The sequence below is a fragment of the Paralichthys olivaceus genome, chromosome 9, assembly GCF_024713975.1.
Source record: "Paralichthys olivaceus isolate ysfri-2021 chromosome 9, ASM2471397v2, whole genome shotgun sequence".
NCBI classification, from domain to species: Eukaryota; Metazoa; Chordata; class Actinopteri; order Pleuronectiformes; family Paralichthyidae; genus Paralichthys; species Paralichthys olivaceus.
The window spans coordinates 21,578,349-21,596,802 of record NC_091101.1 but is presented as its reverse complement, the minus strand read 5'-3'; the positions used below and the strand labels follow the sequence as shown (position 1 = coordinate 21,596,802).

Below are 18,454 nucleotides of genomic sequence, written 5' to 3'. Positions count from 1 at the left end.
TGACATTACCTGAGCGCCCACCGGCAATGCAAACACTATCCCGCTCATGCACATTTGACTGAACGCTGCCTGTGGCTATTGCCTTTGACAAGTAGTTCTGACAGATCAGTATTCAAATTCAAAGAATCCTTTTCCCCACATCACCTTCCTTATAGATGCATGGAGGCTGCATGGGAAACCACCCAGGACTGTGCTGATTAAATATTTAAATGTAGGAAACAAGAAAGCATCATGGTGGCATTATTCATACAACTAAATATAGATGTGTGTGTTTTGTTGCTCAGGTTTGACTTGACAGCAACACATGAAACTTACATCCCAGCTGCGGGGGAAATAAGCTGTGTCGCTCGTGACTGTACTGTAGAGAGCAGCTTTATGTGACATACACACGCCAGACTTTGTGTCGCAGCTTGTAGAGACACATTAACATATGAATCAAAAGGAAATCAGGTCAAGGAAGCTTCTCATGAATAATAATATAGATATAGCTTTGTCTGTCATTCCAGTTGTTTTGGGGAATTAGGATTTCTTTAGTGGTGTCTTGTGTCAAGGATCCACGGCGCTAGGAACAGACACTTTGGAATCTGGTGGACGGTCAAATACCAGTCTGAAAGATGGTCAGTTTAAATTAAATGAAAAATAAATAAGAAGTAGATCTTCATTTTCAGAAGAGATCATTAAAATCGCATTTATTTTCTTTCAATGTATGATCATTATTATTGTTATGATATAAGAAAGAACAAACAACATTATTTGTTCAACTAAAATATGACACATATATCGTTTTTATTACTTTTTATAAATACATAGCTGATCACATTGTTTTAAACTGGTACACATAAGAAGTTTTAACACTATGTTGGTCAATATACTCTTTTTTTTTTTTACATATATATAAGTCTATCCCTTAATCCCCTTTTTTAATTTATGGCCAAGATGTACACTGAAGGTATTTTTAAACTGAAATAATTTCCTGGTAGATAAACCGTGTGATTACAATATCGACCTGACAGATTTATGGGTCAGTTCTCATCACACCGTGTCAGTGGAAGTGACATTTATATATCATTTCTGTTAATCTAATCTACAGTGAGGATAAATGATAAATGTTAGCTGCATCCTTACTGAAGTGTTAAAGGCTGGTAATAAAAAAAAATGCTAATAAAACATTGTACATATGGATGATCCTCATACCTGCTCTGAATCACTATAGTTAAATACACTTAGTTATATTTAAGCCACTACAATGTGAATCCTGTGATTATTTCTGAAAGGGAACAACCAATCTTCTTTGGCTGCTGAGGAGCGGAGCTGGAAAGGATGTGTCTGTTGGGGGGGTTGCTGATGACAAATAATTCCTCTGATATTACGAACATGATGGGAGCTTTAGGAAACCGTCCCCACAGCGTTTGAAGTGAAAGAGAACAACACGAAGCCCCATAAAAGTGGTATTGACCGAGACATTACGCACAAGAATTGGCAGAGCGGTCATTTTGAACATTATCTTTTGCCACCTGCTGTAGCTTTTATTTTATTTTGCTGCAGTTTTTTTTTTCCCCACAACAACTGAGTCATGTGACCTGATCAATATCCAATAAGGTTTTGTGATCCCTGCACGGACCATAATCCCATAGGAGAACTATATTGGATGGCTGATAACAGCAAGCTATAAAAACAACCAAATCACTCAAATGCCTGCTTTGATTTGTCCCCTGAGAGTTCATCAACCCTTTGAAAAGGCTCTGCAGGCAGATTAGCCCTGTTGGTTGAGTCCCCTGGGGACTGATCGGACTCTCCAGGCAACACCGTCTGTGTTTATGCACTTGCACTGTTTTTACTTGAATTAGCAGCAATGTAGAAATTGCTTTATATTTTCCCCTTACTGCTAAATTTGTCTAGATAGCAGTGGTTGTGCACTGGAGTTGAACATGCAGCACTAACATTAGCATTAGTAACATTAATGCAGCTATAGCTCATCTTGCAGCTATCATAGCACATTTGCAATCGCCTCGATATTTCACCTGAGGCGAAGCGACACACTGAACTAAAATCATCAGCTCAGCTTTAGGGCAGTCGAGTGGAATCATCTCCGTAAACATATCTGTTAGGACTGCAAATAATTATTTTCATTATCAGTTCATCTACTTAACATTTTGTCAATGAGTCATTTAACTGATACAATCTTAGAAAACAGTAAAAATATAATATGTGAGTGAAAAAGTGAAGAATCAAATCGTCACATTTGAGAATCTAATATAATTTTTCAATTATTTAGATTAGATTCATACATTTTATTTTCTGTTGATTAACTCATGCACCTTGATTTCCCTTTTGTCTGAGCTAATAATCCTTTAGATTAAATCAAATTAATTTATATTTCATTAAAGATCAAGATTTGTTTTTGTAATTTTTAGGAAATGGTTGTGCTGTTCTAAATATAAGAAATATAAGTTTTAAAGAATTGAATCCAGAGGTCAATTCATTTGTTTAGCCCATATTTGCTTCTACAGACCATCTGTAAAACCTTTGGTGGCACATACCTCTTATCCTCGTATCCTAAGTTTGGTCAGGGAGAGAAATTTATAAAGCTTTGCCTCAAGGACGGACACAATAATAATGTAAATACACACGACAGACAGAAATAACAGTAATACAATTACGGAGAAACTGAATACTGGTAAACAAAGTACAGACATAAAACTGTGATGAAATCCATCGATTATTATATATCAACATAGAATAATCCTGTGGACCTTTGCTGATAATGTTCTTTTGTTTGTTTAAGAATTTGATTTTGATGTAGAGGGTGGACACACACTAGATCCATCGGAGTCAATCAATATGCCATTACCTTTTCCACACACTGTGTGAAATACCACCGTACAGCTACGTAATCATATATGTGTCCAGCAACACTCAATTTTTTTTTTTCCATTTCGTCCAACACCAGAAGATGAGTCAGACTATAGGAGAGAGAAAAAAATTCAAGCTGATATTAGAGGATGCATAAGGCTACATTGTCTTTTCTGCAGCGCTACAAGCTGCACAATTGAAAGGAGTGTAATGACATTGAGCTGTAAGGTCAGAGGCCAGATCTCTTGATTAAGTGAGGAGAGAGAAAACCAACAAGGAGGGAGAGAGGGGAAGACAAAGAGAGAGAGAGAGACGCGGAGGGACGACTATCATACGCACGGAAAATAATAGCACACCAGAATGAGATTCAAACAGGAAGTTGTTGATCCATTTTGGCTCAGAGGAAGGGATGGAGACATGTCCTGCGGATATTTGTGTAAGATTTCCTGCCAAGTACATGGGAACGCTGTTGGGGCACCACTGAGATCCATGGGTATGTCAGAGCTGCATGTGTTCCTCGCGTTATGAATAATATCTCCTTTACAAATACAATGTTTAAAGTTTTATCTCATTTGTGCGTCTGTTATTTTGGGCATAGAACACATCCTGCCCAGTGATCTCTCACGGGGGGGGGTTGGAGACAGTTTGTGCAGAGTGATGCTTGATGAACAAAATGCACTGACATGATAACAATTTCTTTAAGCTCATGCAAAATGACACAATACGTTTGATACGGACATGTTGTCATATTCATTAGCATATGCTTGCAGTGACTCATTGCTGAAAATCATCCTCTTAGCGAAGCACTTGGTCTAAGCTGATGCACTTATGGCAATAGGAAGAATGATGTTTTCATTATGCTGCCTTAATACTGCTTGTTGTTTGAAGTTTTGCTAAAGGCATTTACGGAGAATAACTCTTCCCTCCTTGTCTTCCTTTTATTATTATTATTGTTGTTATTATATATGTGCCCTGTTGTTTTCCGGCATTTAGTTTCAGGCTGTGTGGTATATTTAGTTTCCTGAGTGTGTTTGGATGATAAAGGCCAGAGTGAGGTGTGTGGGTGGAGGGGTAAAGGGGTTTGCCAACCACCTTTTACATTCCCTGTGGTTTAGTCATAGTACCGATGAAACACCCCCAGACTCAGACCTGATGTAGGCTGTCCAGACGTGGAGGGGCTGTGGGGGGTTGGGGGTGGCGAGTGCAAGGAGCGAATCCACAAGGGCTCTCATGGGCCCACACAATGTGTTAATGGCTGCTGCTGATGCATTTTAATCAATGCGCACAATTTATCTCGCACGGCTTTTTGGTTCAAAGTCAAAGACGGAAAGAAATTCACTTGAGGTTCTGCTTACCCTTTTAAAAATGATCTGCAGACGCGAGGATGAAAAGATGCCCAGGCTAGGTCAATGGAGGTATAAGAGCTCGGTGACGAGAAATACGGCGCAGTCCTGCTGGTTATGCAAGTTTCTGATGAAGTCATTAAAGGGAAGAGAAGATTAAGGAAAGGATTAAAGGAGCTTCTGTCTTCACTTCCTGTCTTGACTCTTATCCTTTATATACCTGTTACTGGCAGCAGTCAGGCGTGATTGGGGGGAGCAGTTCTCAAACACCTGCTGCTCCCAGGTCCAAGGCTTTGTTGGCAAGTGTGTGCACATGCTGCTAGCTGTGCCCACGAGCAAGAGCCTGCATCCTTCACAGCTTCAGGGTTGCTGTTGTGGGCTAATCTCTCTGTGGGGGCACAAGGCAGAAAAAAGAAAATCCCTCTTGGCATCACTCACAGTGGCACGTTGTTTGACTGGGAAATGAAATGTCAAACCTGAATTGTACTTTCTATCGTCGTCGCATATCTCTCCCGAACCACGGGGGGCTTGTTACTAACTAATCAATAATATACCCGCACACGTGCGTGCATATAAAAAACATGAATGCTTTTCATGACATTGATTCTGGTCTCTGATGCAGATATTGATGTTCAGTTTAATATAGCCAGTGTAGTTTAGTGAACTGCGCGTTCCACGTATTGTTGGTAAGTAGAGAATGTGTGACACAGTGCATCATGCTGTATGTGTTATACATCATCAGTCTAAGTGGTGATCAAGGTGCAGATGGTGAAAGACGTGTTTTCATTATGTAAAAATGTTGCTAGTTACCATGAGTAATGAGTGTGGGGTTGTCCTGTTGCTGCTGAAGTGGAGTATTAATACGTTCTGGGTATTTAAAACAACAGTCGGCCGCATGTCATGTCGCAGATAATGGAGTGGACTATGTGGAGGAATCCAAGAGGTTTGCAGGTGACTGTGGATGATTTATGTCAGTTATTGTAGATTATAACACTGAATATCATTGACACAAGAACGTTTTAATGCTTTGTAGACTTTGTCAAGGCCAATACTTGAGAGGCAGGTCAACCAATATTTCTTTTTTATACAAAAATATAAAATGAGGACTTCTTTGAGAAGGATTCTTTATCTGTGGTTGTTACAGTGAAACAGTAGTAAGAGCATTTTTATATTCCTTTTATGTGATGTGTGATGTGATGAGTAAATTTGGATTGAATAGCCTACCTTCCCTCTGGTGCTGTATATTGCTCTGCTGACACTGAACTTCCAGCTAATGGTCTAAAGTGCAGGTTTATATGATGGACTGAGTTAACTCATCATCCAAAATGACATTTGATTGGATAAATCGACGTCTACGGCCCAGAGTTCATTAGAAGTCATTCAAAAATATTCAGACATTTTCCAGGTGGATAAATGAGGATTCTAATATAAATGAATGAGTAAACAATATAAAAAGATTTAATGACTGAATACTTTACACAAGGATAAAATATTAGCAGTAAGATTTGGAAAATATCTTTTTTATCAATTTCACCATTTCTATAAAAACGTGTTTGCTCGATTTACTTCACAATTTGTTCACTTCACATGTCGTGTGTGATCTTTCTTTGTCTGTTGGCCCAATCTGACTGTAGAGAAGCAGTTCAGTGTTCCACATCTTTTAGAAAAACACATCTGTAAAATATCCCTTGGGCAATTCACACCTATTTTGACTATTTACCCTTGTTAATGTCCTGAATGTCCTACACACAGTGAGAGAACAGACTTCTCTCTGGAGATTGCTCTGACCTGCTGTGGTGTGGCTATAAGCACAATAACATCCCCTCCATATCAATATAAAGGGGCATTAATGTTTATGTTGAATGAGTCTAGAGGGAGCAGAGAGTGGTTGTCGTTTTCGCATTCAGAAAAATACACTGCAATAAAACTGTTAACACTGTAATGCAGTGACAAATTGGTTGATTTTTCTTTGTCCCTTGTCACTTAGTGACGTGGCGACAATGCTCGGTTCCCCCTGTTTTAAGCCCTCGCGTATTGTTGCCATTGTGTTTTTATCCTTGCACATTTAATTACCAAGTTTTGTTACCTTTTTACAAGCTCCTTCCTGTCTCCAAAGTTGAGGATGTTTAATAGCTATTAAACATCGGATTAACTCTCTTCTCTGAAGAGGCTTTTCCCGCAGGATAATCGCGATCCGTCTGTTTGATGCGGCCGTTTTGACTCTTTACCAAAGCAAGGGTTATCAGACGCAGAAAAAAAAAAAAAAGAGCGGCTGACTCAATCTACCAAGTTTATCTCTAATTAACACGGATTAATTGAGCTTTGACTTCGCTCTGCAAGCCAAGCAGAAGGGCAATTTGTGCATGGAAGCCTATTATTGCCCCAAGGCTGATGATCCTCTCTGTTAAGTGCTCTCGGTCCCAAAACCCTTGATCATGTGGTTATGATCATGTTGCTTTTACACTGTGTGTGTTAATGAATTATACAGTTTGCCACATTCAGTCCAATTCATGAAAACTTGTGAAAATAGAACAAATACCTACAAGGGTTTTTTTTATATATTTTTTTTCCTTGTGTGCGTTAAGAATCACCAAGGTTACTGCTGCTGTTTTTCTTTTGTTTTTCTGCCTTTGGAAATACTACTCTCGTCTCCTGTTAATTATTTGCATTTGGAAAATTGATGTAGGCTGACTTGTTTATTCGTATCCAGGTCACATCCTGAGGAAGCGTTGTGTTGCATGAGAAGTCAGATTGACAGTGGTTTATTAAAGGAGTACAGTGTCATTTTGCATGTTGGCAGGTTCACCTTAAAGCCTCGCTGCCCTTTTCAAAGATCCACTCAATAATGGATAAGGCAAAGAGCGTCGCAGACTCTTCCCCCTCAATATGATCCCATTTGATTACTCACCAGTGCTATTTTGAAAAAAGTGGGTTAATTGCACAATCTAACCTGCACGTTAATAACATCTTTCCTTCGGGGTAGCATCATTATAAGATATAAACCTCATCAAAATAAAATGATGATTTAATGACTTTCCCTTACAGTGACCCGTGTGACGACGCACTATTCTTTTTTTTTTAGTTGTCTGGGAAATTAAGGCATCAAACTCTGTGCTTTACCATGTCGGCAGAAAGCAAAACTTCACCGTCTCAAAAAACTTTAATTACCCAGCGGCAAAAACAGTGTTCCTGTAAAGTGCATACATTAACGATGCAGTTTACAGAAACACCACTTTGAATATGCATATGTCAGAGTGGTGACATGGTTTTATGTCCACCTTGAATGGATTGGAGGAATGCAGAGAGTGTGCAGGGACCCATTGACGTGAGGGCAGCCATGTCAGATGCTAATGTGGAAAATGGCTTGCTGCACCCAGTATGTAACACTTTCTCTCACTGCATGATTACACATAATGTAGCTTTTATCATTGCTTCTTTCCCTCACACAGCCCTGCTCCTTCCGTGGCTCTGCTCCAGCTCAAAGTTAATTCTCCTCTTTCTCCCTGCCTTTCAAAGTGGTTCTTCCTCCAGAGCCATCTTCCAAGTCAAAATATCAAAATTTGACGCTTTGATTATGCTTGAGGGGTCTTGATAATTGCCAAGTAAAGTAAGCAACTGTCTCCAAACCATCCACCATAAAGGCGGCGAGGCATTTTTTTTTTCTGTGTGAAGAGGAATCACATTATGTTCGATGATCAGTGCCCGGGGGCCACATCCAACACAGTCTGAAAACCTTTCCGGAGGAGATAGAGGCAGGCCAATTTCACAAGTGGATTTTTATTGGTTGATTGCACAGAGGCCAAGTTGTTATTTAAATCCTCAAACTACTTGGGCAAAATAAGAAGTGCCTTGTGAGCATTCAGGATGCACAAACTTACCCCACAGATGAAAACCAATCCAAAAGGTTTACAACCAATAGTTTGCCAGGATCATGGCTTAAGAGACGAAGTGTAAACAGGATGTGGCGGTTACGTAGTCAGGCGGTGACTTACAGTACATCGTCACAGCTACTGCTGAAAGTAGTAGTTATCATGCCAACTTTGATTTTCATGTTTTCACTTGAACCGATGGCTCTTATAACCCTCTAATGGATTAAAAGGTTTTATGCTCTTGTAGGCGGCATTCAAACACAAATTCAAAATATGATTTTTAAAAAGTATTTAAGGAGAAGTAAAAGTATTTAAAGAGTAGTAATACTGTATGCACAACTACACTGCGCTTTTCTTAGTCAGATTTGAAATCCTCCATCGCCAAGATTGTGTTGCCTTCTAACAGGCCGACCTCTATACAGGGAGGTCTACGACTGATTTAATTTATCATTTTGCATAATCATACTCTCCAAATCGGAGCTGTGGGGATAATTAGTTTGTAAATAATTTGAAATCAAACATGAGTAGTGGGTGTCCACTCTCCCCAGCAGGGAGAGAGACACTGATGAGCAAACTGACCCATGATTGCCTGATTCAATTTGCACCAGTTAAAACAAATAAGAGTTTCTGGCTGCTGTAACTCAGAGGAGCTTACAGGAGAGCATATGCTCAGGGCTGTATGTGGTGCATCTTAACTCATCATACACATTGGCCGAATTCAATGGTATTGTTTTTATTGTGCATGGACGAAGGCACAAATACACTTAAAATGCTGTAAAATGAAAAACACAGCATAACGCAAACTAAAAGTTTGTGATCCTCACTGTGGATTTTACCATAAAGAGAATTAATGAATAAATACATATAAATGTCAAGCTCATTCTAAAATCACCTCATACTCTGAATGGAACAAGTTAAATGTCCTGACGGCAGGAGTTCATTTACCATGGACTGCATTCATCCAAAAACTTAATCTGGAGATGTTAAACGCTTTTTTAGGATGATCACATCAAATCATTACTATTTAACAATGACTAGTGCAGGGGTCTGTGGTGATGTCGGTTGGAGCTTTCTGTCTGAAACTGTAAAAGTTATCTGCAGTAGTTACACCACGGCGAGTAAACACCGGCTGCAGGACTCAATCAACAGAACCATGAAGCTGCACAAGGAGATGTTCACCCGTTTCTTTACAGTTCGGTGGTGCTCAGTGCCCAGACACTGAACTGGAGAATCAGTCGTCGTTGTTGTGAACGTGCTGTTTTCGTGATGTGCAACCTCCCTTCTGTTGATGAGTCCACTGACGCTGGTTTCCTGTTTATAAAAGTGTATTCATACTGTGCATATCGCATGTACAAATCACACCGAAGTTAATACAACACTTCCCCCGAACTCCCAAAGTGTGAAGAAGATATGCAAGCCACATTTCTGGAATTATTAGATACAGAAGGAGAGATGGTTTTTACTGCATGTTTCCTCTCTGCCCTCGGTGTACTTCAGACCTCACTTGGTCTGTGTTGTCAGTGTGGAAACTCCAACAAACCCCAAAATTAATGAGCAGGAGTCTACTCAACAGTGCGATACAAGAGTAGCACAGAACACGGTTATAAATAGGCCAGTGATAAACTGCAACATATGGAAAGGATACACAGAGACAAGGTTGAAAAAAGAAGGTGTGAACCTGATGAAAGAATCAAAGTGAGAGAAAGACACAGACAGAAATCCAGCGATGACCGAGGAGAGATATCACTTTACTGCCTGGGGGGTGATTGCAATCTTCCATATACAGTTCCTCCACTCTCACCTCTAGATCTGTGCCCGATAAAACCTCTTCATTCACCTGGACACTGTGTCAAGAGCACAGCGGTCAGAGCCACACCAAGCTACACCAGTTATTTTTTATTCACACAAAACACTGAGGAAGAGCTGAGGAAGACATGATTTATGATGAACAGCTCATGCAGGATTGTGTTTGGCCACAACTTCCCTACTCATCCGTCTACTATTGTGAAAGAGTGGCGTCATGAGATGGAAGAGCCCCATGTTTTCAGTGAGTTAAAATTAGTTTATGATGGAAATAGAAAAAAATGTACGCCTGTTTGAAAAACCTAATATAATATGTTCTCATATACTGTATGTGTCATAGAGAACATCATTTCAGGAAAAGTAAATCACGTAAGTCTAAGCTTCATATCGGGCCACTTGTGTACGTACGCTCACGGTGATGGCGTCGCGCAGGTGACCTCAGCACCCCGGCGAAATGGCTGCTCACTGATTTATGCTGAGTCAGATGCCATTAGCTGTTATCATCCCCCTCTCAGGATCCAACCCCGCACTAATGTGGGTCAGGGGCCACATTATAGAAACACCTTCACTGTGCCGACTTATTTCACTGTGCATTGCAGGATTTCTGCCGTCACAGGTCTGTCACTGCAAACCTACGGAATATTGAGATTAAATGGAAATGTTGAGGAAAAATGTGAGGGAAACAAAGTAGAGGCTATTTTCGACCCAGACATCCTCGCATTTGACTGAATAAATTATAGATTATTCACTGAAGTAAAAGTACCAATAAAACAAGTCTCATATGATCCTTACTTAAGTAAAGGAGCAGAAGTAGTATGGACCTGAAGATGATCCAGATGACTGGATTGTTACTGATTCATTTTAACAGCATTCAAATGATCAATGGGGGAGAAAGCCTGAAAAAATATTGATCCTGATATTTAAGACTTTCGCCACTTTTTGCTTTTAATGTGAAATATTGATTAATTCTACCTTTTTAAGATAAGTTATTGACACAGTTCTTTAAAAAAAAAAAGTTTAGAACGGGAAATCATTTGCAATGGAACTGTTTCTGGGAACATTTGTTTTAATTTGAACAATTTTAACTCATTTTATCAGCTGTGACAGAAAATGAAAAGAGGCACAATTCTATGTGTACTTGTGTAGGTGAAGTACATGAGTAAAAGTACTTAGTTACCTTCCTATCTTGTACTAGGATGTCTCTTTGGGGAAGATATTGGTTGTTTTTGGTTCAGCTATGAGTTTGGTGTAATCACACTGGATATATTGTGCGTCTATAAAAAAAAGCCAGTGCCCTTTGATGCTGAAGAACAACTGATAACAACCCCACCACTATATCAGATTTTATCAGACAGTGCTCTTACCTTGGTGTCATATTGTTAACATAGCACCAGTTGTCCATATTAATCAGAGATGTTTTCAGAAACACAGGCTTCGACGCTAAAACCATTTGTTGGGGGAGAGATTTTTTCTTTCAAGGCCAGAAAACCAAGGTGAAATTTTAGTGTGTTTCTTTTTCTCTGTAACTGTTGAATAATATATTTCACAAAATGTACCATGCTTTATATTATCTGGGGGAAAAAGCAGCACACATTCAGGAGTGAGGTCCACATATACACAAAGACATCCACCTTAAGACATCCACCTTACATGAGCAGTTAGCTGGGATTTAGTTTGTAGATGTGGCCCCAGGTCATTTGCCTAATTCTCCGCAGTGTTTGCCACTGAACAAGACACTTCAAGGTCTGCTGCTGATGATGTACTGTATTATGATTCTGCCCAGGTCAGATCACAGACTCATCCTTACTCTGATTACACACTGTTCATTATACTGATTAGAAACCCCTTTGTAAACCATTGATTCATAAGGTGCTGCAATTCACGTAGTGTGTGTGTGTGTGTGTGTGTGTGTGTGTGTGTGTGTGTGTGTGTGTGTGTGTGTGTGTGTGTGTGTGTGTGTGTGTGTGTAATGCGGTTGTGTGAAGAATCTGCAGACACAACAAAGATCTGTACATGGATGTTTGTGTGCATGCTGTAACAATCACATTAGCCACATTTCATTTCGCTTTCCTGTTGCATTAAACAAAGTAATTTGTTTACTTAGTATATCAACTGTCGTACAAGTAGTGTTTGTATTTTTCCAATCAAGCTGCCAATTCATTTATATAACCTGGTAATTCTAAATATAAACAAAAAACCATGAAATAAACTAGAATATATCAAAATCAAGAATAGATCAGTATCGTGATACAGACTAAGCACTCTGTCAATTGATATGAGAGTCAGACCCTGCAGAGTAATAAGAAGAAGAATCTCAAAGAAATACCAACCAAACTATGCCAAAAATGGTCCTCATTTTCCCATAATGCTTCACAACATAATCTGATAGCAATGTATGATGGATGCAGGAGTACAGGTGTGTGCAAATGTTGAGCAGGATGGGAAATGATGGTGCATTTAAAGCAGAAAGTGAGGATTTAGCTTTAGCTTTATTTGAAATAAAATGAATTAGGAAGCTGTTGAGCACTTAAACAAGCCTGTGGCAATGTTTTACAAGTCTGCAGCAAAGGAAATCCAACCATATGGTGCCCATTAACTGAAGCAATAAAGCTTTATAGCAAACTGGTGAAAAGTAAAAACACAGACAGAGGAAAATCGACCTAAATCAGTAACTGGGGGATTATTACAAATATTTATATTATTTCTTTTTTAAGTCAACAACACAAAATACTGGAGAAAATCAGAGCATTGCAGATCATCTAAAATGTGTTTATAAATAAATGTAAATATTTAGTGACTTGTTTAAACCCCTGCCGCTGGTTAGCATCAACATTGTGGCAGTACTAGAGTGAATTTATGCAAAACAAACACTTTCAATGATGTTTTGTACTTTTTGAATCAAGTCTTAAAATTGACATTTAAAATACCTGTGATTGAGTCTTTGCTTTTTTTTTAAATTCCCATTTTAATAGAATTCTAAGGGTTTCATAATGTCGCCCTTATAATGGGTCTGCTCTCATTTGTCTTTGCTCTTTGCACCATAATCTGCGAGCATATTAAGAGCCTGGAGAGAAATTTAGATTATTCCTCTCACCATTTAAATTTAGCACAGCCCATGACACATCAAATGAGGCAAGGATGGTTTGCAATCTTTGCAACCTGTCACCCAGTCTGTTTGTGGCAAACAGTGCATCCAGTTCATATATCTGCTCATCTCCATGTGCTTATGTGATATATATGAGTAAGCCTACGGATGAAAGACCAGCATTCATATATAGATTTAAGACCGACCAGGTTGAAGAGGCTCCATGAAAGTATATGCATGAGTCATGTGTTTAAAATGCCAGATATCTCTCATCTTATGCAAAAATGTTGGCAAAGCACACAAAGGGAGGTTTTCACATGTATATTTAGTTTGCTTTGCTCTGAATCCGTTAGTAAGTTTAGAAACTTTGAACTTTTTATTGCCAGTTACTGATAATACTACAAAAGCCACTGTAGTATGTGTACTGCATCCCAAAATACAAAGCGTGCCTGACAACAGGATATGTTTAGCTCAAACTTGGTAGTTGTGTTGGATCAAAGTTGGATGTGAACTAATCCCCCATGAGCCTCAAGCGACCTAAACCAGACCACCTCTTCCAAACAGTCTTGATTTTTTGTTCCACACCTGTTTTTTACTGTGTTCACACTTCTCTGGATGAATCACACCGATGTGCAAAATGAACCAGGGTCAGATTTAACTGGATTAAAATGTGTTTTTTAAAGTGTGAAAACTCTATGTTGGCTTAATCTGTGCTGATGGCTCAGATATGCAGATTTGCAGTAAACTTGTACTTCTAAAGTCGCATATTTCTCCACAGCAGATTGAGCCCTGCTCTGTCATTCACGATAGTAACTTATGAACACCCCCTCAAGGTCCATCCTGAGTGTTTCACTTATCTCTTTCTTTCTCTTTGTTCTGTCTTTCCCCTGCAGAACCGTGACAAAATGGTCGACTGTATGAGCAAAGTCATGCTGCACACGGTCGTCTCATGCTGGCAACCATTCCTGGGGCTGGCCCTTGTGGCTGTCTTTGTGGGTTCTACCCTGGGATGTCCCTCACGCTGCGAGTGTTCGGCGCAGACCAAGGCAGTTGTCTGTCACCGCAAGCGCATGCCCACCATCCCGGATGGCGTCCCAACAGAGACCAGGATCCTGGACCTGAGCAAGAACAAGCTGACAATGATCAACCCTGATGACTTTGTGGCCTTTCCTGGGCTCGAGGAACTTGATCTCAGTGGAAATATTATCAGTTATGTTGAGCCTGGAGCTTTCAATGCCCTGTTTACCATGCACTCACTCAGTCTCAAGAGCAATCGTATCAAGCTCATTCCCCTGGGAGTCTTTTCAGGTTTAACAAATCTTACCCGGCTGGATATAAGTGACAACAAGATCGTCATCCTCCTGGATTATATGTTTCAGGACTTGCACAATCTAAAGTTTTTGGAAGTGGGTGACAACGATCTGGTTTACATTTCTCATCGTGCGTTCAGTGGACTTTTGAGCCTAGAGATTCTAACCTTAGAAAGATGCAACCTTACAGTTGTGCCCACTGAGGCCCTCTCCCACCTGCATAATCTTGTCGGCCTCCATCTACGTTACCTTGGCATCAACACTTTGCATCCTTACTCATTCAAAAAGCTTTTCAGGCTGCGGCATTTAGAAATTGATAATTGGCCTTCGCTAGACCATGTGCCAGCCAATACCCTGCATGGTCTGAATCTGACAAAGCTGTTTATAACCAACACCAACTTGTCCTCCTTTCCTTACCAAGCCCTGAAGCATTTGCCCTACCTGACACACCTCAACCTATCCTACAACCGCATCAGGCACATTGAAGGAGGGATGCTCATGGAGCTCGTTCGCCTGCGAGAGCTTCACCTGGTCAGTGCTCAGTTAACCACCATTGAGCCGTATGCCTTCCAGGGTTTGCGGGGGCTAAAAGTCCTCAATGTGTCTCACAACCGACTGGATACACTGGAGAAGGGCGTTTTTCAATCCCCTGAGGCTCTGGAGGTTCTTCTGATTGACAACAACCCCTTGGTATGCGACTGTCGTCTCATGTGGATCCTACAGAAAAGGCACTCCATCTTCTTTGGGGATTCACAGCCGGAGTGCAGTACACCTGAAGGTATCCGGGGCAGGCCTTTTAAGGAATTTAAGGAGACTCTTCTGTCGTATTACGTGACATGCACCAAGCCAAAAATCCGTGAGAATAAAACACAGACGATCACTGTGGATGAGGGCCAGCGGGCAATGTTACGCTGCAGTGCAGAGGGGACACCACGACCCGTTGTGTCCTGGCTGTCCCCTCGGCGACGTGTTCTGACAAGTAGGAGCCATGGTCGAGTGACCGTCCACAACAACGGTACACTGGAGATCAAGTCAGCAGAAGTACAAGACAGCGGAGTGTACCTTTGTCTTGCATCAAACACTGCCGGGAATGACACCCTGATGACGTCATTGGCAGTGAAAAGCCTGGGATCACTGTATGCTAACAGGACCCAGTACTACACAGATCCCAGCAACACCACTGCCAATGGGACAACCGGTGTGACCCTTGGTTTGGACCTAAAGACTATTCTAGTGTCGACAGCAATGGGTTGTTTTACGTTCCTGGGAGTGGTCTTGTTTTGTTTCCTGCTCCTTTTTGTGTGGAGCAGAGGAAAAGGAAAACATAAAAACAACATAGATGTTGAATATGTGCCTCGGTCAAAGTCTAATGGCACCAATGTTGACTCGGCAGAAGGACAAGCTGGTCCTCGTCGTTTTAATATGAAAATGATGTGACTTCTTTTGTACATTCGAGATTCTGGATCGTGGAAATGCCCAAAGTACAGTGTATTTTTTTGCAAATAGGACTACTGAACTTCCCAATACTGCAGGGAGAGTGAAAAAGTCTGGGGCATCATCAAGAGGAGCGGTATCTTAAATCAGTGGATCTTGACAAAATGCTTGGATACTGTGTTTCATACACTGAAATGTGTAGATGGACTTCCTCTTAAAAAAAATGACAGCGGACAACTTCTTCAACATGGACGAGGAGTAAAAACTGTTGGCGCCAAGAGGACTTTAAGGTAGTAGGTGTCATTTATCAGCTTTTTGAAATTTATATACCCAAAAAGAAACCTTCTGTTTTGGGTTGGATCAACAGACTGCTGAACCATGTACAGTACAAATTTGTATCTGAGCTATTAACCTACTTTGTTTAGTCTTGCTCCATGCTTACTCACTGGACAAATCAACGAAACAGCCCATTTCCTATGTTCAATACTTTGCATATGTGTACCTAATGCTTCATTATGTACGTGTATGTACAAATTCATTCAAAAGAACTATTCATAGCAATATTCATGGGCTGCATTAGCCAAAATTGATATAACCCCACGTGTTCAGCAAGAGCATTCTTCAGACTTTTGAAGTTTCCATGGATTCAGGAAGGGCTTTTATGGGTGAATATCTGTCCCTGCTAACCCAACCAACTCCTAGATATTAATACATATATATTATTTATCAATGAAAATAGGAGAAAAGAATATTTATGAGAAATGTTGAGTATTTTTCAAAAACCTGTCCTCAAACACCATCCAGGATCTAACACACCACCAGGATCAGCATAAAGATGACCCAGTATTGGTCAAAGTACCTACACGAACCACCTTTTGTCCTATTTTTGTCTCTTTTTATTCCTTTAACTTTACTGGTTGGCAAACTACATGTGTCAATTTTACTACGGTGACATTTGCATCATTTTCCCCAGTAGGAAATTTGGACTTTGTTGTGGTAGTTTCTCATTTTGTTGTTGAATCATTTAGATTGTGAAAACTTCAAAAGTAAAAAGTAAAAAAATGTATGTGAAATAAATGAAGATGTATTTGTACCAATGAGTCGGGCATAAATGTTGTTACATATTGAAATCTGGGTTTTTTTCGGCCTCACTGATCACAACATCACCGACATACTCTTTAGAGGAGGACGTCTCTACTGTGACATTTCATTTCAGTGACCGTGAATAAATAAGGCTTACGTCTCATAGGGTACAAACCCATTCAAATGTAATAGTTATTATTGTAATTGTTAAAATATATTAGTTATTATAGACCAATCTATATTTTTATATGTCTATGTCTTCAGTTGACCACATTGTTTGACTTCAGCCCTAATACCTCCTCTATTCCTAGTCTGGTGTAGAAAGCTCCTGTTATCAGATTCACATTATCACTTCTTTCTTTTTGACTAACCGGTGCAGGGCAGAGCTTATCTGCTGTTTACTTCAGAGCGATGTATTGAATGTGTAGATTTTGTTAAGTTGCTGTTGGGCTGAGAGTCTAAATATCTGTTTTACCTTGTGCTGAAAACTGTGAAGCAGACTTACGTATAGATTGTTTGCTCTGGACCAAGAACAAAAATCTTTTTAATTGCTGTCATTGTGATGGATAGAGACTCCAGGTAAACCTCCAACAGACCACTGCACCATTATCTCTGTTTTATATACACACACACACACACACAGAGTCATGTCTCCGTGACTTCAGATGACATTACATTGACTTACATTGATTTTCTGGAAACGTACTCTAACCTTGCCTAACCCTAACACGAACCCGAACCTGACCTTAAGACGATGTCTTCACCTTAAGATTTAATGATTTACTCTACGGGAACTTATTTTTGTCACCAAAAGGAAGATAAGTCCCCGTAATGTGACCGTGTTAACAGATTGAGGTCCCTACAACATGAATCATATCTCGACCACACACACACGAGTTTGGCATTCATCTTCTAAATTGACCAAGTTCTATTTGCTCACAACATTCAACATGACCCATAAAGATTAGATCTGGATCAATCTGTCTTACTGGAATATAATGAGAGCTTTTAAAGATGGGCAGCAACCGACACTCTGACATGTGTTCATCAGACTAACAGGAGGTAGTGGTGGCAGTTGTACTTTCTATTAAAGCACCAGTTTCAGCTTTAAGGGGCAAATGAGCAATGACTCATTTTCTTTCAAAATATTTGGGTGTAATCATTCTGTGATGTAAGAAAATAACTTGGAAATGATCCATTTGTTGAATAAGAAGATTCCTATGCGATGTTGCTTTGAACATGAGCTGGACAGCATAGTAATGATAATATAGCTCATTACCCTGCTGTGATCCAAAGATAGTGTTTTACATAATGAAATACTTCCTGAAGGTTGGTAGTGAGAATATACTTCTGCTGACATGAACCACTGGATGTACTTGTGTGACAAATCAGAAATTATTGCTTTCTATTTTTTCCAGAGCATCTTTCTCTTGTGCTGTCCCTCATTTGCTCCGTCTCATTAGCAGCCACAGTGGATGTTTGGTTTCAGAGCCTGCGCTCCCCTGGGCTGCCTCTGAAATCAGAGCACCAAGTGGTACAGCTCCTCCAAAAATACAAAAGAAACAAGGTTAACTTTGTAGGCCAGTGAGGCCCACGACCAGAGTGTTCATTTAGTCAAATCACAGGAAAAGTGGTGGACCTGCGAGCAGGATTTTACATTCTTGTACAAATGAA

The 18,454-nt window shown here is 40.1% G+C and overlaps 1 protein-coding gene across 3 annotated transcripts in view; it reads left to right on the top strand.

The window, feature by feature from the left end:
• The window catches only part of lingo2 (leucine rich repeat and Ig domain containing 2), a 190,003-nt gene extending 173,213 nt beyond the window's left edge, over positions 1-16,790 (top strand). For all 3 annotated transcript variants that reach the window (XM_020083732.2, XM_069531880.1, XM_020083813.2), the window contains one exon: positions 13,847-16,790. In XM_020083732.2, coding sequence (XP_019939291.1) covers positions 13,859-15,700 — 1,842 coding nt within the window. In that variant the 5' untranslated portion in view covers positions 13,847-13,858 and the 3' untranslated portion in view covers positions 15,701-16,790. The remainder of the gene's footprint in view (positions 1-13,846) is intronic.
• The last annotated feature ends 1,664 nt before the right edge of the window (positions 16,791-18,454 follow it).